We start from the raw sequence: 23251 nt of genomic DNA on the forward strand, positions 1-23251 counted from the left end.
ATGGACAGAATCTGATTAATGGCAAGATTAGCATGTTCCTTAATACAATGGATAACTGAGGTCTCACTGAGCAGGTCTCTAAAATGCAGAGCAGACATCCCAGTGAATCACAGCAGCTGGTCTGGTGAGCTGAGTGTGTGCAGGTGTCGAGCTCTCACTGGGATCATTCGGCCATTTTTCCTCGAGGCCCTTGGACTCTGTTTTTATTAGAAGACTAAAAGGACCTAACGATGTTCGCCAGACGATGAGTTCATATTACACATGTTTTACATTACGTCATTGTCCACAGCAGTTCACCTCTTAATTCTGAATCCTGTGAATTTAAATTTGATATCAGAGGGGACTGCTGGGCGTCGGGGGATGTGTCTGTTCTCTGAGTCCCCCTCTAGTTGCTTGTACATTCAGCAATAAGTAGATAAAGGCAATAAGGAGCTGTTTTCATGGCAAAGACTTGTTTTAACGGCATCTCGATCCAAACTGAAATGTTGAAAATCCACCGAAATACAAAGTTCAGCTTTGTTGAGAGGGATCTTCTGCCCAGGGACACACTCTGTGCAACCAACACAGCTCTGTATCCCTCGCACACACACACTCACACACACACACACACACAGACACACACACACACACACCCACACACACACACGCACACACACACACACACACACACACACACACACACACACACACCAGGCCAGCCACATAGCCATGCTGCAGTAGCATTGCCTCTACACCAGCTCCTCTGGTCCTGCTGCAACAGATGGCCCGACAGGTCCCTGGAAAGGCCTGCAAGGTGGAGGGAGGGAGGTTTGCGGGGGGGTTGGCAACCTCTTAGGAAGACTGACGGAGGGGGTGTCGGGTGGTTGAGGGAGGGAGGAGACATATGTCCACAGCCCTGGCCCCTGCCGACGGACCGTCTCTGCCGGCTGCCTGGCTCTGTGTCACACATATACACACATGCTGATACTTCGCTTTGTGAGGACACCCTGTATCCTAACTTCAACCATTAGAACAAAAAGCAAACTCTTCACTTAACCTGTCACCTGCTTTCAAGCCGAAAAACATGACTTCAGAGGACATTACAGTGACTTGTATTGATTTTCTGGAGACCTACTCTAACCTTAACCAACTTGTCTGACCCTAACCCGTCCCTGTGTGCCCCCTGGCACTGGGTCAACCCTAACCCAGACCTCGATACATGCCTTCACTTAAAAATGTAATGATTTACGTTATGGGGACTTGGTTTTTGTCTTCACGAGGAAGACAAGTCACCATAATATGAGCTGGTAACAGATTTAGGTCCCAACACACACTGATTTGCCATAATGCATTTCCCAGTCCCTTCCTTACCCTAACCTTAACCATCACTAATAACTGCCTAACCCTAACCCTAACCCTAATCTTAAAACTAATTCTTAACCCTCAAACATGTCTTTGAAAAAGTGAGGACCGGCCAAAATGTCCTCACTTTCCAAAAATTTCCTCACTCCGTAAATTCTATGCTCAAAAAAGTCCTCACACATTTGTAAGTAAACTACACACACATGCACACACACACGATCACCGTATGAATCTGACTGATGACATGACTGTAACCAAAAAACTAACGTTTGTCCCCAAATGGAAGCTGAGTCCTGATAATGTGAGTGTGTGACCAACATTTTGTCCCCACAATCTGAGGAAGATGAGTACACACACAGACACACACACCACACACACCCACCCACCCTAAACCTGGCAGATCACTGCAGCAGGCGACTGCTCCTCTCCCTCCTCTCCCTCTCCATCTGCACCTAAAAGATCCGTAGGCCCCGACAATGAGGTGACCATGTCACCGCCTGAGCCGAAGCAGAGGGATGGAGAGAGAGAGAGAGCGAGAGAAAAGATGCAAGGAGAGAGGGGGGGGGGGGGGGGGACGGAGGGAGGGGAGAGGGAGGACACATTAACAAGCTATAATCTCAACTGCCTTATCCATAATGCATTGTGTGGGCCAATTTACATGGTGCTGGTCCCTCTGGGAGAAAGGAGATCATCCATCACATTACTTTATTAGCTCCCTCACACTCTCTCTCTCTCACAGATGCGCACACACACACACACACACACACACCATTATTTGTCTCTGCCTCCCCTTCTTTCTCTCCCTCTGTTTTGTGGGCCTGTTCTGTCATGGTTGTTGTTTCAAACTGCTGCTGCCTCTATAAAACATCTCCAACACCCGAGTCGTGTTGTGCAGCCTGAGACGAGCAGGGGAGGGATTTGGGGGGAAAGAAGAAAAGGAAAGAACAATAGTTTACTTTGAAAAATGAGACTCTGGTTTCAGTGTGAGTCATGAAGGAGTTTAGAGCCGGAGGATTTAGGTAGATGTCAGGAATCTGATGCAGGGCTTGGAATTCTGAAGCTAAACGTTCTTATAAATAAATCCTTATCTGTAAATCCACACAATTATAATGAATCCCTGGAGAGTTTCTTTATATTAACATGAAACTCAGGAATGTCTTCATCCTTAAACATAGATATTTAAATAGGACTAATTCAAATCAGCAGTATCGGAATGAAATACTTAATTCATATAGGGGGAAAAAACTTTTTTTATCCATATGTTCTCTACTTAATCACTACTTAAAACTTATAGGATAAAGTACAAATTGAAGTCTAAATACAAAACGATCCAAACTAATTTCTTTACACATTTAAAACGTTTTGTCACTTTAATTCACGAGAGTTGTTTTTACTGCAGCTTCCAGTTAAAATTAATTGAGCTGCACTTTGAAAAGACTTCATCTGAACATCAGTGTGTGAATAATTTAAATACAGACAGTGACTAGAAGTCATTAACAGACAGTTGTGCACAGAGTGACGAACTTTAATTGGCTTCTTTAGTTTTACACACAATTATATATGAAAATATATAAAATGACTTTTAATTTTGTTTATCCAGCAGGGTGGTTAGTGTTTCTTGTGGCAAAAGTTCAACTGCATTTCTATAATAAAGTAAATCTTTAGAATTAATAGTAGGAATAATAATCCTATTTCACAACGGACACCTTACAAATATATATCATAAAAACACATGAATAAGTAAAAGTGTTCAAATCAGATTAGGAGAAACAAACACCTATAAGCAACAATACATCAAAAGTAAAACATCAATTAAAACCAGTATGCAGTATCTAAAAGTACAACATAGTAATACGAAACTTAACTTTATTAAACCTGTGGAATTATAACACAGACATACACACACACACACACACACACACACACATATAGATAATTCCGAGTAAATAGACAAAGTAAAACACACTAAATTGTTTATGTAAGCCTGGACTCAACGCACACACATACAAAGAGACACACACACACACACGCACACTGCAGATCGATCATGCAGCCACCCAGTGAATAAAAAGAGCTGTAATTGCAATCATATATGTGGCGCAGCAGCACTGTGCGCCATACCGTACCATTAGTATCACAAATAAGTAATAATTTGCTAATGACAACATTATGTTGAGTCAGTTTAGGGGCAATTAAAGTGAGTGATATTTACATATGCCTAATGAATCACGAGCGTGGCAGTTCGGGCGGACTCTAATGAATATTCATCCAGGCAGTTCTCCCCCGCGCGCCGCAGTTTATAAACTGAATTATGGCTGATTTGCCCTTTTAAAAAATGAACACGGGCGCATCTCCCACAAGGAGGCGGCGAACAATAACGTCTGATTATAAAAATGCTTTAGTGCGTAACTGCCGGTGAGGAGACGGCGGCAGCGTGGTGACCGAGCCACATGGAGGAGAGAGACCACCTGAAATCAATCCACTTCAACCCTCCACCTCTTTACACCCAACAGATCTGCACTGGACAAGTCACTGATTTATTCTCACTGGGGGGGAGTTTGACTTTAAATGAGCAGGTCACAGTTTTTCTCACCAAACCTTTACATGGGTCCAAACCCGCCCAACCCGGCTGCACAACCCGGGGGATGTCTCCGTGTGTCGTCCCCGGTGAGTGGGCCCTGACCCTCTCAGGTGCGGGATCAACAGGCGGCATCAGTTTGTATTCACAGTGCGTGAAAACGACACGTTTATCATGCAAATAAGCAGCTCTCCGCAGCAGGTGTCAGCGCACACTCATCGTGCGTAAAACGTGCGTAAACGGGGCTGCTCGCATCCAGCGTCTTTATACTGGAGCCTAGGCATTGATGGATTACCATCTTAGATACATGTGGTTTTAACATGATTATTATCCTCCATCCTGATGATATATCCGTTGAAAAGACAATAAAGTAAAAAAATAAATATTAAAATGACCAAATTAGCCTCCACCATCAGACTGACCGGGATTATGTGTTAAAAAGTTATTAAAAATGCTGTTTTAAGAAAATATGAAGGGTCTTTTTACCACAATTTGTTTTATTCTTTATTCATTCAAGTTGTTTGTGTGTGATCCATTTGACAAATCAAGTTCTGACAATAATTTTAAATCCAGGAGACGTACAGGTCACGAAATCTTTTATTTCTGTTTTAAAACAAGTTAAGCCAATGGCACTAATATATTTTCTTTAACACAAATAAATATCAGGTCACACTTAACAATGTACCTCTGTCATTTAAAAACTTTTCTCACACGCTTTTAAAGTGCTGAGTGTCATGTATGTAGAAGTTTGTAGAATGTGGATCACTTTAAAAACATGACAGAAAAATAGCTCAGTCTCCTTCACCTCAGTTTGAATCACTCGCTTTGATTTGCATGTATCTGCTGCCACCGTGTGGTTGAATGTTGAATCACAACTCCAGTGACAGGTTTCTTTAGAATAACATTTGGATAAAGAGGAAACCTTTATGACAGAGACCCAGAGGTCAAAGGTCAGAGGTCAGGATCAGCTGATCAGATGACCTCTATCGATCTTTGATCACACTGAGGATTTCAAGTTATTCCCTCTGTTTATCGCTGTCGATTAGTGTTCGAGTGAAAACAGAGCATCACTGATGGTTAAACATTTTTAAATGAATCTTTTACCATCATGTTTGAAACTTATCATATTCTTTTATTATTACTGTATTTCACAGTATATCGTTCTGTGTATGGTAATAAATCCATCTATTATCTAAACCTCTTATCATTTTAGGGTCGTACCTACACATTACTGAGGCCAATATAAGATCAATTTGAGATTCAGACTATTTAGTCATATTTCTTAAATTTAGCTCAAGTGAAATAGCCCTCCTCTTAGACCACATCTAAAATCTTAAAATGCTACTATTGCTGTGTCCGTCCACTAAACTTCATTTGTCTCAAATAATGAGATTCTTGAGTAAGAATTAATATCCAAAAGAGGCACAATAACATGAACAATATATAACATTTGTCTCAGTGAACAATTTTCAACTGCAGAATAATCTCTCTTGGATTCATCAAGTCTCATTATTTCTCCTTTCGGGAGGGTTTAGGATAAACAGTTCAAATTGGATTAATCTTCAAATAAGATTTAATTCTCGCAGGGAGAGAAAAAATCCTCTGGCCTTATATTCAGTGTGAATTCTGCAACTGGATCAGATTCTTGTTTTTGGGACACAACGCTCCCTTTAGAGACGGAAAAACAAGGGAATAAAAAGGACAAATGCTCGACTGGTGAACACTTGTTTTGGGGATTGTTCCATCAATTCAGTATAAACATCATTTGGAAACAAAGGACCCTCCAGCTGGAGGAGGCTGGCAGACTGTTCCCGTCCCTCAGAGGCTCTCTCATTAGTCGACATGGTAAGTTACATGCTGATAAACAGCTGTGCACATTTCTCACTCAGGGAAAAACAATGATTAAAGCTTTCGGAAGAAGAAAAACAAATCTAAATTTCTGTCCTGGGAATTTGACAAGGAAAGAACTTTTAAACTAAATAAAAGGATGATTTGAAGAACAGTTTCTGCTGGTTTCACTGCGTCACTCACTTTGTTTTCTCTTTCACAAAGTTTCATGGCGCAGTTTTCTATATATTTTAAGTGTGAACAGACTTTTAACATTTTATGTAAACGAGGACAGCTCCTGATTCCGAGTCTGTAAAAGTCTCTTCTTCCTGCTGTGGTTCCCAGCAGCACCTCTCAGACAGAGGCCTGGTGTCAGTACACAAAGCTGACGTATATGACAGATGCCACTGGTAATTTGGGCAGGTGGAGGTCAGGGAATGGCAGCTCACCGTCACTATCTATGTGCGTCTGGACCGTGTAGGCTTTGACCACTGCCCCCCACCCCAGCACGGAGCTGTGGAGGATCCCCAGTCTGGCCTGTTCATGATACGCTGCTCCCAGCTCCCTGCCCAGGAAGATGTCTTGGATCTGGGGTGTGGACGGATCCAGGGAATCTCTCCTCATGTCTGCGATCAGGTCCAGGAACGTGTCTCGGTCCCGGTTGTATCTATTTGAGTCCAGATGAGCACTGTTGTCTCCGTCTGTGTCACTGTTCGAGTCTGTACTCGTTGCTCTGTTTGCATCTGGAAGGTGGTGAAGCTGCTGCAGGTTCACCACCGTCAGCCTATCCAGATGCTTCACAGCGAAATGTCCCTCCAGGGGAGCCGGGGACATCCCACCGGATCCACCACAGTGGATCAGGGTCAGGTGCCTCACCTCCGAGTTGTTGAGCAGACGCGCCGTGTTCGTTGGCGACGTGAACCAGACGGTCAGACTTTTCATTCGGAAAACAGGAGAGGAGTGGGACTGCGGGTGGTGCAGCGTGGACAGCTGGATGTCCTTGCATCTGCAGTCAGTCAGAGAGGAGACACTGCAGGGCTGCGGGTCCTGGCTGCAGGAGTAGTAGAAGAAGCTGTTGTGGGTCACGTAAGCCAGACGCAGGTCCGAGCGCTGCAGGGCCAGGGACACACACAGCAGCACACAGAGGAGAGGAGCAGGAGGGCTGAGGGCTGCCATCACTGCTGCAGGAGGACAGGCTCAGGCCGCATGTTGACTGGTGCTGGTGAAGGGTGCTGTGTAAACCTGAGCCTGGAGAAAAGACATATCGGGCACAAACAAAAAGTAAAGAATCAAACACAGAGCTGTCAAACACCTAAAGTTTCTCTGCACTGCATTTTCCTGAAGATTGGGTTTTGGAAACCTGGCACAGGAGAAATAAAACTTTGGTTTTGAAATGTTGAATTTTTTATTTTGCATGAACACCTGCACTGTCACTGTCTGTTATTTCAAAACTGAGTTCACACCCATGTTTTAGATGTTGTCCCACAGTCACGAGCATGCCACTCAAATGATCTTGAAAAAACTGCAGAGATTCCTGGAGGCAGGAGCATTTTCTCCAAACTTATTGTTTAATCTCTGCAAAAGTGAAGTCTAATCACACATCGAGCTCAAATACTAAATAATGTTTGCAGGGAACAAGAGTCTGATGCAGGTCTGGTGTCTTTTTTACAGCTTCCTGCAGAGCCATGAATGGATTTACTGTTTAGTTTACAGATAAATATACAGTGATTCTGCCCACAGCCTGAAAAAAGACTTTATGTGCACAATAAGTGATATTTCCCCTTTTTAAATAATGGATGGGAGTTTCTCCTCCGCCTCAGTTCACTGGATTCCAGGAGTGACTGTTGTAATTCTCTCTTTTGGACACACACCCTTCATCACCCCGTCTCAGCTTCATGTTATTCACCACATGATTTACAGCAGCAACCTTCCCCGGGCCCTCGAGGGAGCGGGTGTGAATCTGTTCCATCTTTCCTCCGTGTCGTCGCCCAATCGCTCGCCTGAAATCAAATAATATCCTTGACATTTTTTGTGTTAAAAGTCCAGCCGCCGTTTTTAAATCCAGCATAACGGGGCTGAAATAACTGTATGAAAACAAAACGGTCGGGGTCGTGCGAGTGAACAAGCAGCGCTCTCTGGGTTCAGGTCAGCTTTCACTCAGGAGACTGTTGCTGTTGGATGTTGGGGTGAAATGTGAGTGAGGGCCCCCCCCCCCCACATTAATTGCTTTCTAACCACGACGTGAAGGGATGTGATGGGTGTGTTCCTCATTGAATTATCCCCCCCCCCCCCCTCCTCCTACACTCACACACACACGCAGATACACACACATATTTCGAAATTTATAAGTGAGGAGATTCATTTGAGATTCCAAAGAAAAACATTGTTCACCAGTCTTGGCTCTTAACAAAGGTCATGGGTCGATTTTCTGGTTTGGCCAAAATATCAGAGCAGGAACTCGACTTTGTGTCTGTTTCCTGAAGCCACCACAGTCTCCCTTTAGTCTTAACTGACATGTAACAGACGTGAATAATCATCTACAGAATGAGTAGCGTCTGTTTTTCCCTCTTGTTTTGGTTAAAAGTCTGAATTTCACACTCTGTTTACACCGGGTTAAATATTTGAATGAATGAAGTGGGTTTCATTGCCCTTCATGAAATGGAACCGTACGTCTTGTGAATGATTACACTCACAAGAAGTACAATTTATTTTGTATTTTCGGAATCTGTGCTAGAATCTTGTGGGTTTAAAACAATGTTTGGCCGAACATACGATTTGAAATTGAACTTTCTGACCTCTCGTTAACCCCAAGAGGTTCAAAGATGCTTCAGGGTTTGTTTCCCTTCTGTGTTTCGCTTTCTTTATTTATTGAACAAGTTAGCGTGTGAAGGAATGCTAGATGAGATATTCATTAATTAACTTATTAATTAAAATAAATGAATAAATTCTGAGAAAAAAACTAAATATGAATTAATCACTGTCATCGATCCTCCAACACAAAACTGAACAACTGCAATATTCATTATTATCAATATTATCTCATATTATCCTTCAATAAGATTCCCAAACAAATACAAAGTTTATTGCAGCTTGATTATTGTTTACTCAAATCAACAGCTCATGTTGCAGCTTCGTCTTTACATTTTGAGCATTGTAAAGAAAATAAACTGTATCTTTGTGACCTGTTTTTAAAGACGTGTGTTTACAGTAAGAACGCTCACTTACTGGGGAAGCCATATTGTAACACTCTGCTGGTTTGTTTTTTCTAATGGGCTTCATGGACGACTTCCAGAGCTATTATTTGAATAGTTGAAATGTGTGTTCCAATATCTGCAGATAAGTGGATTGTGCTGCATGCGAAGCAGCAAGTTTCACTTCAGAATCACTCCTGCTCCCTGGAGCTTTATAATAGTAGAGCGATATGTGGTATAGTGGTGGTTTCCTCCCAGTCTCAGTTAGAAAAGTTTTTCCCACATGTTGAGCTATTTCCTTTTTACATGAAAATATAGTTTTCTCTCCATATTTAGTCACGCTACCCAGAGCTTATGGAGTTTCCTTTAAAGGTGAAGACATGAAACAAATGTATTCGAGCAGCATACAGAGAAAAGGAGAATTAACAATTAATATTTTGGTTTCTTTAAATGAAAACTGTGTACAAGTACAACTTTGTGATATTTGTAAGCTACTTGTACTACTTGAGTTGACAGTTTTTACATTCCCTGAAGCAAGTCTTAGATTATGATTAACAATACAAACGTAAAAAACCAGACTTAATGCATCCAAGGGGATTATTATTGAAAAAATTGAATATAACATTACAAGTAAGAATATACTAAACCTCCCACTAGCATTTAAGTAGGTAAAATTGAATATACCTTCATGTTTTATCGTCCTTTCTGAATAATACAGGTTTTAGTACTTTAATGCTTTATTACTTGTAAAGAGTATTATTACACTTTGGTGTTCTTACTGTTATTTAAAGGATCATGTTGTTATTGCATCTCTGTGCTGAACAGGTTCTTTTGACAGATCAAACTCTTTCCACAGTCCAGCTTCAGGGAAATGTGTGAAGATGGACAGAGAGAGTGAGCGTCCGGGTTCAGTGTTCCTCGGTTTCCTCGGTTTGTTATTCCTCTCTGGCCTCGGACCGGCTAACTCCACCTCAGCTTATGTCCAGAAATGTGAGTCGCAGTCCTTCGGGACAGAAGCATCTCTCTCTCTCTCTCTCTCTCTCTCTCTCTCTCTCTCTCTCTCTCTCTCTCTCTCTCTCTCTCTCTCTCTCTCTCTCTCTCTCTCTCTCTCTCTCTGTGAAAACGTTCAGATTTTCCACTCAGCAACATAAAAAAGAAGGAGTGTCTGACCACATAGCTGGACTTGCTGTGAATCACACATTTGGCCTTCAAGTGACTCAACCCTCAGCTATGGTTACAGAATGGTTTTTGTGGGTCATGGGTGTATTTTGCCCCGTTAAAACTCCAGAGTCTGAAATTCCAGAGAATTTTAAAGCACTCACCACTTCTCGTCTCATGTAGTTTCAGGAGAAAACTCATCCAAGGGCAAGGACGGCAAAACACAGGACATCCTACAGTGAGATACAGAATCCATCAGCCGAACGTCCGGCCTCAGGAGCAGTTCAAGTTGTTGACTGTGACACATCGTCCGGTTTTTCATCTGAACAGATTTGTGAGAACGTTTCTATTGCATAACACAGACTGAGGAACGCACCGGCTATGAATTGTAATATGAGCACAAGCACCAGACCCGGCTTCCTGTCAATAAGAGTTTACTACAGGACACAAACATCTTAGCTGTTACGTTAAAGCTAAGTGGTGCTATTGGTGTTAGTGAGTTTCCCAGTTTGTGGAACTCACCTCGGGCCGCTGCTGAAGAGCTGATCTTCTGAATGCGTCAGGCTGAGACTGGGATGGGGAGGAAAAACAATCCCACATCCCATCCAGCTGACGTCAGGATGGAGGCAGTATCCCACAGAGGAAGCCGTAGAGTCACAGTCTGTGATTCGGTCTGATTTAAAAGCCTCTGATAATATATACAAACAGGAAACATAGTTCTACACAGAAAAGACCAGAGCCAGTCAGGCCGCATAGATTATCTGTTCTATTTGTTTTATTTGAAAATTATGACACCTATCGAAGAACACTTCCTATTATTGTGTAATGCAATGTGTGTTTCCTGTTCATGGCCACACAGCCATTGGATTATTTTGAGTTTGGTAAAAATGTATATTCTGTAAATTGGAAGATAAATTGACCAGAATAACAGGATTAAAAAAAACTTCTATACTTTTCTTTACTTAAGTAAAGTTATCAATCAGTCTAATCCTAAACAGTTTATGTTTACCCAAATTTAGTTTAGTTAGTTTAATAAAACCCTTTCTCATTTTATATTTAACAACAACAACAATAATAATAACAATAATAATAATACGTATTATTATTAGCATTGATATAATTATAGTCCCACAAAAGTTAATATCGGAGTGTTTAGGCTAGCACCCCTACCCTGAATAATAACATCAATGATAATAATGATAATAATGATATTAATATTATTATCTTCTTCTTCTTCTTCTTCTTCTTCTTCTTCTTCTTCTTCTTCTTCTTCTTCTTCTTCTTCTTCTTCTTCTGCTACTTATTATTATAAAACTACTACATTAAGTTCCTGCTTTGACACGAACGCACACCAATCCGACCATGTGACACTCAGGACACTGCAGGCCTAAGGATACTCCAGCAGGAGGCAGTAACGCAGCCCCTTGGATGCAGGCTGCCGTTGGGAGGAGCCTCCAAAGAAGACGAAGAAGTGCTGGATACTCCGACGGTCAGTGAAGGCAGGAGACGTTTCCCTTCAGCTCCCGTCGTTTCTCCGTCTCCATGAACCCTTCGCCTCATTAGTCGTTTGTCACCGTTTCACGTGAACTCGACTGTAAAGCGCGAGCGGCGGGTTTCGAACTGAGAATGATTCTGGTCAAGCTTCATCCCGTTTTCCCCCTTTTCCTCTGGATCGCTGCTGCGCGGGGTCTCGGTGAGTTCTCGGATTTTATGTACGCACACGCACGTGTGAGAACTGATCTGGGAAATGACGGTTGTCTGAGGAGGAGAGACGAAGAGGAGCTGCTCCTCCTCATCATCCTCATCTTCATCATGACAGGGAAACGCCACTGTATCCCTGTTAGCTAGCAGCTAGCGGCCTGCGGCTAACCGCTGGAGGGTGTTTTCCTTTTCTCTACATATGTTAGAACAACACTGACGCTGACTTCAGAGTACATTCATGGGATAATTTTTATTTATTATAATTATTCATATTCTAAGTGTCTGATGTTAATAAGCTGCAGTCGCCAGGATGTGATGTTCCTGCTGTTAAAGGCTTCAGGTCCCAGTGTTAAAGAGATTGTTCACCCTAAAAGTCTTCATAAGTAAAAAAAACAATCGAATGCCTCCATACGGCTTGTGTGGTGTTGTTAGCCCCGGCATTCAAATTGGACTCTATACGGCGTCATTTACAGTAAGTCTTTCACCCACCCCTCCATCACAGTGGAGAGTAGATCCTGACTGGAGTTGTTCCTTTTTGGGTGAACTATCCCTTTAATGACTTATCGAAGGAGACAGTCACTGAACTCCGGATAAGCCTCCTGATATTCTCCGGAGGACCTGCATGTGAAGACTCACATGTGGAGTTAAAAAATGAGCATTGCGAGGCCCATGGTTAAAACTCCTGAGAATGTCCGAATGAGCCGGTGTGAGGAAACGTCAGGACATCCTCCCGAGTGATTGGCCGTGTTGTTTGTCCACAGAATTGGATCGGAACTTTCTCCAGAGTTTGCCCTTTACACTTGATCGCAGTCGGACGCGTTCACAACAACGCACAACGCAGAAAGGTGAACACTGAAACTACTACGGTGGAGAAACTCAGCTGAAAGTCCAGAGCAACGCAACCCCTCTGGAGAATGTCCGGAGGTCGTTGGAGTTCACTGCATGTCTGAAAGCAGCTGTGATGTCTTCTTATTGGGGAATCCTATATATGACCATAAATGGACCCAGAACAGCCACACAGATCATTATTTACATTATTCCTGGTTCTGTGCCAGCTTTCTTTTAGTTTGTCATTTAATTGTTGGTATTTGTGTTTGTTATTTGCCCAGAGATGAACTACTGAGCCCACATGTGACTGATGGTTGGGAGACTTCAGCTTTTCTTTATTTCCTCTTTACAGTTTTCGTTATTACTCAAGACCTTTCAGTTGTGCAATCCACTGCACGTACTCGTCCAGTTTTGCCTGATAGAAGATGAGGTCAAATTTCGTAAACCACCCGGAATTACACAAAACCTTTCACAGCAGTACTTTGGAAATATACATTCTAGGATAGAAATACCAAGTTTAGAAGAAACTGCTGAGACTGAGGAGCTTTTGGTCCGAGTCCTTTTGCTTGAATTAACATACACAACCAGTAATAGTGACTCACAAACAGGATTTGCAGCTGGGAGGTGCTTCAGCGAGAGTGATACTTTAATTCTCCGACCAAACTTTCTAACCCTGTTCTCACAGGTGTTGTCTGGCACTTGGTTAAAAATTATCATCTTATCCGGAGAAATCTCTCAATTTACCAGTCTTAATGTTAATTATAAATCCTGGGGTTCTATTCATTAACTAGAAGGGCTCTCTGACCTCAGACTGGTTGGTCACTTTATAACTGTAGCACATGTATTGATACATGTATCAGATTTTTTTTTAAGTAACGTGGTAAAAATACTTAATTTGATTCGCAAAATCCAGATCACTATACAGATCCATACACAATTTTACCTGTTTACAGATACTGGTTCTCAAATAAATAAAGTAACTCCTTGATCTCCCCCCCTGATCCGGGTCGGCCCTAAAATTGAATGAGTTCCTTCCAACATGTCACTGAGTTTTATGGTAATCCATCCTGGTAACTTGCTGCGGTGAATGTACAGCTCATTGTGTTCAGTGTCTTCTTCTTCTTGGTCCGACAGACGGAGTAAATAGTTTTAAATGAGGGAGGATTTTCAGGTCTGAAAAGGTCTTCATGGCTCACGGGTGTGAGGTCAGCAGAATTGTGCTCATGGTCCCTTGGGGGTGGGAGGGGGTCAGAACCGGCTGTTTATGGGGAAGTGCAAAGACACAGACGAAAAACAATATCAGCACCAAGAAAAGCAGCATAAGACAATGAGTGTGAGACACTGTGTTTCCTGCAGGAAGCGTCTCAGCCTCTGCAGAGTGAGATTGCCGAGCGATTCCACCAAGACACGTGGCATTTCCCTGTTCTCCCAGTCTCCACCTCCATCTCCCACTTTGTCTTAAATTTAGAAGTCCAACTTGCATTGATTTGCAGGAAACCTGTTTGTGTGTATCCCGTCGTTCAAATCTCCCACTTCTGCTGTTTATTTTGTGTTGGTGCGGCCCATACAAAATAAGTTGTGTGTGATTGAATGGTTCAGGAGATATGTTATTGAGTTTAAGACCACTGTTGTGACAAATTCAGTCCGCAGTCCGTGTATCTTCAGCCCAGCAGAGGTCATGTGACGTTTTCTCAGCACATGAAGTGAAATTTGTGAGCGGAATTGAAAATGTCATTCGGAAGGCGCCCTTCCTTTCCTGCTGGGAGTTGCTGCTGATTTGGTCTGAGGTCAAGACAGTCTTGAACCCAAAGCTGATGCTGAAGGCCCGTGTGCATCTGTGCACATGTGAAATGTCAAAATCGGCTAATTAGAAATCCCCTTCTGCCCTTTACTGCACTCCTCTCTCTTTCATCCTCCTCAGACGGCTTGTGTTGCAGTGCCTGACTCCCTTCAGCTCAGACACGTTCAGCTGCTCCGTCTCACGTCTCACTGCCAGATAAGAGATAAGAGATGAGAGATGAGGGCCAGGGCCTCTATAAATCCACACAGACAGCAGCTCACAGAGCATGCGAGGAAATGATGTGTGCATTGTTCTCGAGTTGTGTTACTTCTAATCCAGAAGTCTTGTGGGCACATTTGTGTTCCCCTTTTATACTGAACATCACGTGTGTGGGTTTGATATTTTCCTCCGTGGCTTTTCTCAAACTTTAGTGGTGTATTACTATTTTTTACAGTTTCTTGTGATCTTGTGCACATTTTTCTTGTTGTGTTGTGGAGATTGTAGTACCGAGTTATTTTGAACCTTGCTGTTGTGCAGTAATCCCCTGACACACTCTACATAATTGTGATGAGTCACTGTGTATTATATTCTAGCAAGACTAGTGGGGCTTTCCTAAAACTATAAGACACTTTCACTTTCGTGTGAGTAGATTTGCCATCTAAGTGTTAATAACTAAACAACACACAAGAAAGAAATTAGTGTGTGTGTGTGTGTGTGTGTAATAAAATAAATATAATCAGCGGTTGAATACATAAGATAAATAATCATTAACTCCCGAGCTCCCACTCAACAAACTACAACAGTTAAATCCTGCTTTTACATTAATGCACGAGTATTACTAATCTAATGATGTAATATATGAAATTGTATAAAACTACATTTTTAAGTACTTTTTCTTCATCAAATGTCCTTTTACTTTGCTTATACACTTTTACTAGTAATTACTTATCATTGCTTACATAGAGGAAGTCAATACTTACTTAAGTGTAACATAAGTAGCATTTTCAATATACTGATAATCATGATAATATCATTACTAATTCTTAAACTGATTTTCTGGCAGATATTGCAGTGTGAATCTGTACAGCACATTTTTTTTTTTCAATATTTTATTTATAAATTTTCAATATATAAAACAGGCAATAAGCATATTGTGACAGAAAAAAGACACATTGAACAAGTGTTCATGGACAAACACATATTGTACAGACAGCAAAAAAAAACAAAAAAAACAACAGAGAGTACAAAGAGAGAAAGAGACAGAGAAAAATAAATAAATAAATAAATTAAAAAAAAATAAATAAAGGGGACCTGCTCTGAAACAGTACATACAATTATCTACAGAACATACCTGTCATTATATAGAAGTCAAAAACATGAAGTTACGTTGGTAGAAAGGAATGTGAGTGGAGCATGACTATCACTGTTGGGTCATTCTTGACAAATATAAAAAGAAAGGTTGCCAAATCTTATCAAAGGCTGCAGAGCTGAGAGAGACATTGTGTCGGATCCTTTCCATATGCAGCAGACTGGTAGTTTCTGAAAGCCAGGCCTTAAAGGAAGGCGCCTCACCACTCTTCCATAAAGTTAGTATGTTCCTTTTTGCTATGACCATGCCGTATTGTATAGTCCTACGGTGTTCGTTGGTGAGCATAGAAAGGTGCTGGGAGCCACCTAAAATTGCAGTGAATGGATCTGGAGAAATATTACACTCATATACCTCAGAAAAGCATTTGAAAATATCAGACCAAAACTGGTTCAATTTGGGACATCTGTACAGCACATTGTGGGGATTACTTTTTAATGTTTGTGTTAATGAGTTGGTTAAAACGAAAGTGCAGCAGCACAAGTTTGAGAGTTTTACAGACATCACCAACGACCTTGTTTTGATGTCAGATAGCATCTGTTTCTCTTCCTGCTTCTGAACCACGATTCAATTTCAAGGCACAAATCTCTCAACCGCGTTTTCTGTCCTCATTCAGTGTCGTTCACAACCTGAATCACTCCAACTCTTCAGGTCGCTCACTGTTTGCTTAATGCTCCGCAGCCGGGGGGGGGGTTCGACCTGAGACCGACTCGCTGACCTTTTCCTATCCGGTTGATTGTGGTTATTTTCTCCTCCAATTGAGTTAAAAAACTGTAAACTTGATTTGAAATCTGTTCATTAAATATTGTTGTGGTGCTGGTGAAGTCGTGCATTATTTAGTCCAGACAACTATGACATCTGGACTATATACTTGCTGAAAAATCTTATTTTTAAAATCTTTCCCAGATTTAATGTAACAATGACAGTGACATCTTTAAAAAATACATATATAATTACATTGGCTCTTCGAAATATCGAATCAACTGTAGACATAGTCAAATGTTGTGGTTAAGTGAGTGCGAGTGTGTGTGTGTGTGTGTGTCTCGAGGCCCCGTGGTGTCATACCTCAGAAACCAGCTTCACTGTTGTGGTTATCACTTCTTTACAGTAAACATGTGTACCCATCCGTTTCACACTTCTCACATCGAAGTGTATGTTGAGTATTATCACGTGCATGAAAGGAAGTGAAACTAAAATGCGTGGGATACTTTTTTTGTTTCTGTTTTTCTTTCATGTTATAAACGTGAAGCTGTGTTCAGTGAATAACTAGGAACGTTGAGCTGGAGCTGCTTTTTTTTGTCTATTTATTGAAGTTTAAAAATGACACACCGGGACAAGGTGCAGTTTTAAATCTTTAAAAAGTTTTTTTTTTTTTAAGTTTTTGGATAGGCCTGTCTTTCTCCATCAGCTTTGATGCTAGGTTAAAAAAAAAATAAGAAGTTCAAACAAGTGCAGGAATCTCTGGGGTGTGGACACAATCACTGCAACATTCAGAAATGCAGCAGCTTCCTGTCAGCAAAGGGGAAACAATCGACTTGTGTAAACGTGTACAGACTAGAACGATATAATGACCCAGATCTTGTGTGTTTGGATGTGAGGATCAGCTCAAGGGACAAACGCTGTCTGTTTGTGGTGCTCTGCTTTGACTTCTTTGGATTTGAGGATCTTTTGTGTTGGCCGTCAGGAGGTTTGGAGTTCAGTGCCACAAGAGACATGGTGTAAACAAGGTGCCCATTGAGTTTCTGCTTCTCTATGTGAATATAAAACACGTGACCGCACCAGTGTATTCAATATCAGTTGTCATGCAGTGCCCTCTAGTGGCTGGTTTGGAGTATTGGATACGCCTTCCTGACTTCAATGCACAAACCCATAGACAAGAAGAGCAGAGTCTGGGATGAGACTCTAAAAGCGTTTCTGTACTGAGCAGGTGTCTCCTCATCTAAGGGCCATCAGATTGTATTTCTGATTTTGGTGCTGGTCGTAAAAAAGGTTGAATGTCTCACAATGTGTGATGCCTGACGTCTCTGTCTCTGTCTCCACAGTGGAGCCGCCGAGCAACGTGACCCTGCAATGCCACAATCTGCAAAACACCCTGAGCTGGAGCTACGGACGGATCTTGCCAGAGCTCAAATTCAAAGTCGAGATCTTTAAAACTGATGGGTGAAGTCAAGCTTTTCTCTTTTCCATTAATTACCTGTCAAATATCTGTGTTTGCCATTTTATAGTAGATCCTTTTGTGGATGACCTGTGCTTTAAAATGTGTGAACCGCATTAATAAACATGCCCTCATGATAATTGATGCTTGAATTGAAAGTACAAACTTTGTTGTGCAAGTAAGTCAACTAGTGTTCAACATCATACGCCGGAGAACAACTTAATTTATAGCTAAGGAGGAGATGGATAAATCAGAGACGTGTGCTTGATTAGAGCTTGAGTCATTATCATCATCTTGCAGTTAAAGAGGATTCTGAGAAAAGAGAAGATCATTTTATATCTGCTCACTTATCTGCTAAAAACAATTCTGAAGTGATGTTTAAAATTCTTTCAGGGAACATAACAGATCAAAGAACCAGATATTTTAGCTTTATAAAGCCTTTATTAACACGTGTTGCAGGCCTTGAATTAGCTCTTTTTAAAACTACTGCAGACAAGTGATATATTATTATTTTTAGTCCTTACCGTTGGTCAGCATGCTACATATCCCATAATGCATTAAGCAGTAGTATTGTTTCATATAAGCCTTCCTGCCTGGTTCACAATCGTCATCTTACAAACTGTACGCCTTCAACTTGTAACTGAGACTTTCTGTGACATCCTGAACGTTGTTTCTCTTTCTCTCCAGCTCGCCCTCTGTGCTGTGGGTGAACTCTTCTGCTCTCTCGGCCAATCTGTCAGAATTCTCTGATCCAAACATCGACTATCTCGTGCTCGTGACTGCCGTCATTGGTCAGAATGAGTCAGTCTCTAGTAAAGACCTCACTTACAGCTACTACATGGACTCTATTGTATCTCAGAAATGTGAGTAGTGATGTCGGCCTTCCAACATCTTCCCACTGATGAATTCACAGAGAGCTCAGGTCGAGGGTTCTCTCTTGTTGTTGCTCTGCTGCAGACAAACAACAAGAGATAATTGTGACGGTACTCCTTGAGATTTAGAAACCGGTATGATATATGTGCGAGTTAAACATTTTCTGATGCAGATTTACCCGTCACCAAATAATGTATATTAAGAAAAGTAATCAATGATTTCTAAGATGTTGTTATCAATCCCTTATGATAGAGAAATATCGTTGAGGCTTGAAAACAAACAGAATCTAAACATCCCTGTGTCACATGTAATGACTCAACGATGGAACATGTTCGATGCTGTTCTTCTAAACGTGATGATGTTGGTTCCCAGGTTCCGTGGACCTCCCACCAGTTGACGTCAAGGCACATCTTAACCACACTGTCACGTTCCACTTCCCGCATCCCTGGCTGTCCTACTACCCCGTGAAGCCCGACCGCCCAGGTTCCAGAAAGGGAAAGAAGAGGAGCAACAGCGAAGAACATGAGTTTAAATACAACGTTGTGATCGTCGGCCAGGTCAGAATGAACACTCGCAAATTTGAAAAGTGGTATTAGTGGAGATTAAACAGCTGTAATATGTCCTCACTCACCTGCTGTTCAACATGTGTAATGAGCAGCGTTGGTTTTCTTCCCGATCTGTTTGTGTGTGGAGCAGCTTCAGCATCATTTCTACTGTGTGGAGAGTGTGTGTAAGGGGGAGCTCCCGGTGGAGGCGCAGCACGAGGAGCACTGTCTGAACATCACGGGAGAGCTGGAGAAAATGGCCGTTAAATCCACGCAGCTGTACTGCGCCAGGCCGCTCGGAGAAACGTCAACTGGCGACAACAGTTGAGTAATCTTTCATCAGGGGTCCAAACATGACTCCATGTGGATTTGTAATGTTATGAATTATTTTTATCACCAAGATTTTGACAGCTTTGTCTCAAAAATGATAAACTTACATCTGTGTACAAAATGTGGTGTTTGTCGGCCACTAGGTGAAACTTTAAAAAAAAAAAACACTATCTGGAATATTCCTCCAGACTGCGTACTGCTCTCAGCCTGAGACGTGTGTTCTCTCGGCGGACCTGCAGGTCAGACATTTGCAAAAAAGCATTAAAACATAAAGATAATTAAAGTCTCAATAAAGTAACAGTAATTCGTTTAAATGGCAAAGGAAGCTGAGACAAACGAGTTCTTGTAACTGTCGTCCTGCAAGTAGCTGGTTGTCTGTCTTCAAATGTCTTCATTCCTCCTCTTCCTCATTTGTTTTTTCTAGTTAACATTATCTACATCTTCGTCGGCGTGTTGGGCGTCTGTGTTCTGGCTTTTATCCTCTTCTTGGTTTACAAAAAGAAGACCAACCCAAAGACTGCGCTTCCAGCCTTATTGGTATGTTCTTTCTACCACATCAGGTTTCATATGATGAGCCTCATTTCGAATTCAGCTGTTCAACTCTTCCTCTTTGTGTCCTGAAGTCAATCGGCGGACACAAGCAGGGCACCGCGCAGACAGTTCCTCCGGAACCCGTCTCTGTGGTCAGAGTGGAGCCGTCCTCTCCCACGCCTCTACTGTCCAACGAGGAGGAGCCCGACTTCACCCACACTGCTCCCCCCACCGAGTCTCCTGTGCTCCGGCTGCGCACCGGCGTGACAAACACTGATGAAGTGCCCGAGGAGGGGGGGCCCCAGAGCGATGAAGGACTGGGGTACATGGGGGGCAGCATCCTGGATGAAGATGAGCCACAGAACGACAGCGAGTCCGGCTACGAGAAGCGTCCAGTACTGGTGAAGATAGGATCCGGCGAGGTGCTGCAGGCCTACCGGTCCTGAAGCCGATGCCGGTAACCTCCGTTATTTTCAATGGGATGGTCGAATGTGGCTCTTGCCTGTAATCTGTAATAATCTGACAGTTTAGTTCATCTGAGGAAGCAACTCCCCTGAGAGTTATGGTTACACATTTCAGGAGGTTCAGTCAATGTCCTCATCAAAGGTGAAAAGGAACCGTCCCTTTTGAAAATCACTAAAACTTTCCCTTTGTATTCAGCCTCAGTGATGGCCGATACCAAATCTGTACACAATGATAATTTGATCCATCAGCAGTGTTTCAGCGTTGAGCCTGTGATTCACTTTCCTGCTCTTCAAAAACATGTGCCTGTCCAATCGTACGAGTTCGTGAGGAAGCATCGTATTCATTATGGGATGTGGGAGTTAGATCATTGATGCATTAAAGCAAGGGTTGGTAATACTGGAAGCCCCCAAAAATATCCACCAAATCGATTTTCATCCAGCTCTATGGAGGGATGTTTCACTTTACTTCTCAAATCTTAATTGTCCAACGCAGACTGATGTTACAGATCTTTGTTACACACACTTTATTCTGCCCACGTGGAGGAATAAACAACTTACTGAGAAAACTTACTGAGCCAAAGGCAATAAGAGAGAAGTTATTGCACTATGATAGAACGCATTCACGTTATGTGCCGTTGTCATGTGACGCCCGAAAACCGAATCTATGACGCGTCTGTTCTCACCACAAGTGAACAACATTTACTTTATAATACTCGGAGGCTCTCTGACATATAATCTATTCAATCAAACATATAGGGGATGCTTTGCTTCTATTTCCTGTTGTGTTGACAGGGCGGAGAGAAAAAATATTTTAATTCAGGAAAGCCACTATATCTCCTTTTAAGATAAAACAGCAAAGAAACTTACCTTCATTAACCGTTTCATAACCATCATATCATACTGTATCTGAACACATCTGTTGCATGAACACAAGCATTAACATTTCCATCACTAGCAGAGTCTAACTCCTGTTTTCACTGAGGACTGATACATCCTCTAAATGTATTTGCTGATTTGCACTTCATTGTTTTGTTTTTCTATACGATTCAGATGCTTTTATTTTCCTATGATTATGATGCACCTTATAGCTCCAGTATAATGTTGTGTGCCTCTTTAAATTCTGTTGTGTGAAATGAAAATGAGATTAATAAGCAGGTCACAAAAGAAATATGATGAATTCTCCAAAAGCGGATTTGACTGAATTCTAATGTGGAGCTGTTTGAGGCGTGTTCGCTTCCATGTCTGTCGCCTGCTGCCCGATCAGGAGAAGAAGGGAAAAATGAATTAGCAGTTTGTAAAAAATACTTTTGAATTTTCATAGATCTTAGAAAATGTATGTATTTGTTTTTTTCACCTTTTGTAAGAACTAAGTGATGTTGTGTAACATTACTCAGCTGTTTGGCTTCCTTCTTATCTCAGTGATTTATACATGTTGTATTGTTTGTTTTGTATTGTTCGCACAACACGTTTGTGTTAATGGTCAGGTCTGTGTCAACATCACACTTACAAATGAGGATGTTCTCGGCGCCACAAATAGTTTTTATTACTTCAGCAAAGGAAGTTTTCTTTTTCTTTGGCCTTTGTTTGTTAGTAAACGATAAAAAACACTTGACCAGATTCCATGAGATCCAGTGAAAGGGTGGAACATGACCTGAGGAAGAAAAAGTCATATTTTGGCGTTGATCCCGATAAATGCATGGATCCATTTTTTATTATAATTTTTTTTTTGTAACTTTCTTGAACCATTCAAATTCTTCAATAGAAACATTCTACAACTTAAACCAAAAGCCAATAATATACTATACATTATTAAAGTCCTAATGTTTTGTTTAAATAAAACAAATAGAATTAATTATTTTTCTTATAATGAAATGATCTGCATTATCTGTTCACCTCCATGTTTCAATGGGGTAGAACATCACTGAATCATGGGCCTAGACTTGCCCGAGACTAATGTGATTGGTTTAAAGCGATGCAAACACACCCATGCTTTGTTTCTCCTGCATGATAACGGGTGGAGCCGGACACGGTGCTGTGGAGATGATGGAGGTCTGTCTGTAGTGAGACCCAGACTGATGGTGCAGACATCGTCTGGCTCAGGAGTTCTTTATTCTTCTAGTTGCTGAAGATACAAGAAATTAGTTTCGGGACGATTTTAGCTGTCGAGTCGTTACTGTGTCTTTAAACATTTCAAGTTCCCTCTCACTGTAACTGCAAAATGTGGCTCAACCTACAACGTGTTTTTATTTCGAATAATATTAATGACGATGTTTAGGTAATAGGAAAAAAGTTTTCTTTGTGTGTGTGCACGATTTTTAGACGATTCTACTGAACGGTTTCAGTGATTGTCTGTTTGAAACAATGTTTGACTGTAATGGGTTGCCTGCTTCTTTCTAAAATCCAAACAAAGTAAACTCAAACGCCTTTTTCTCCTGGATTCTGTGACCTAATTGTTTTATTTCAAGTATCTCAAGCTTCCATCCTACTGTGATTTTAATTTTTTTGCAGTAATTACTTCAATAAAAGCACGTCCTGTGTATCTGCTACCTTCTCCTGTTAGTGTCCTGTTCTGTTGAAGCGAGT

General features: G+C 41.7%; 2 protein-coding genes across 2 annotated transcripts; one reads left to right on the top strand and one right to left on the bottom strand.

The window, feature by feature from the left end:
- Positions 1-2869: 2869 nt before the first annotated feature.
- si:ch73-52p7.1 (uncharacterized protein LOC100321084 homolog) lies at positions 2870-11520 on the bottom strand. Its single transcript, XM_062400498.1, has 3 exons — positions 10618-11520; positions 10260-10328; positions 2870-6994 (listed from the first exon to the last, which is right to left on the bottom strand). The coding sequence occupies exon 3, from the start codon at positions 6920-6922 to the stop codon at positions 6119-6121; it is 804 nt and encodes a 267-aa protein (XP_062256482.1). The 5' UTR covers positions 6923-6994; positions 10260-10328; positions 10618-11520; the 3' UTR covers positions 2870-6118.
- A 50-nt stretch (positions 11521-11570) lies between these two features.
- Positions 11571-23219, top strand: ifngr1l (interferon gamma receptor 1-like). Its single transcript, XM_062400497.1, has 7 exons — positions 11571-11788; positions 17813-17930; positions 18613-18788; positions 19171-19355; positions 19495-19666; positions 20098-20210; positions 20297-23219. Exons 1-7 carry the CDS (start codon positions 11722-11724, stop codon positions 20648-20650), a joined length of 1185 nt encoding a protein of 394 aa, XP_062256481.1. The 5' UTR covers positions 11571-11721; the 3' UTR covers positions 20651-23219.
- Positions 23220-23251: the final 32 nt, after the last annotated feature.

This window comes from Platichthys flesus, chromosome 12 (assembly GCF_949316205.1).
Source record: "Platichthys flesus chromosome 12, fPlaFle2.1, whole genome shotgun sequence".
NCBI classification, from domain to species: Eukaryota; Metazoa; Chordata; class Actinopteri; order Pleuronectiformes; family Pleuronectidae; genus Platichthys; species Platichthys flesus.

Coding starts and splice junctions, on each gene's coding strand:
- ifngr1l (XM_062400497.1), top strand. CDS start 11,722: ATGATTCTGGTCAAGCTTCATCCCGTTTTCCCCCTTTTCCTCTGGATC. Junction 11,789..17,812: donor CGCTGCTGCGCGGGGTCTCG/GTGAGTTCTCGG, acceptor CTGTCTCCACAG/TGGAGCCGCCGAGCAACGTG. Junction 19,356..19,494: donor ACGTTGTGATCGTCGGCCAG/GTCAGAATGAAC, acceptor TGTGTGGAGCAG/CTTCAGCATCATTTCTACTG.
- si:ch73-52p7.1 (XM_062400498.1), bottom strand. CDS start 6,922: ATGGCAGCCCTCAGCCCTCCTGCTCCTCTCCTCTGTGTGCTGCTGTGT.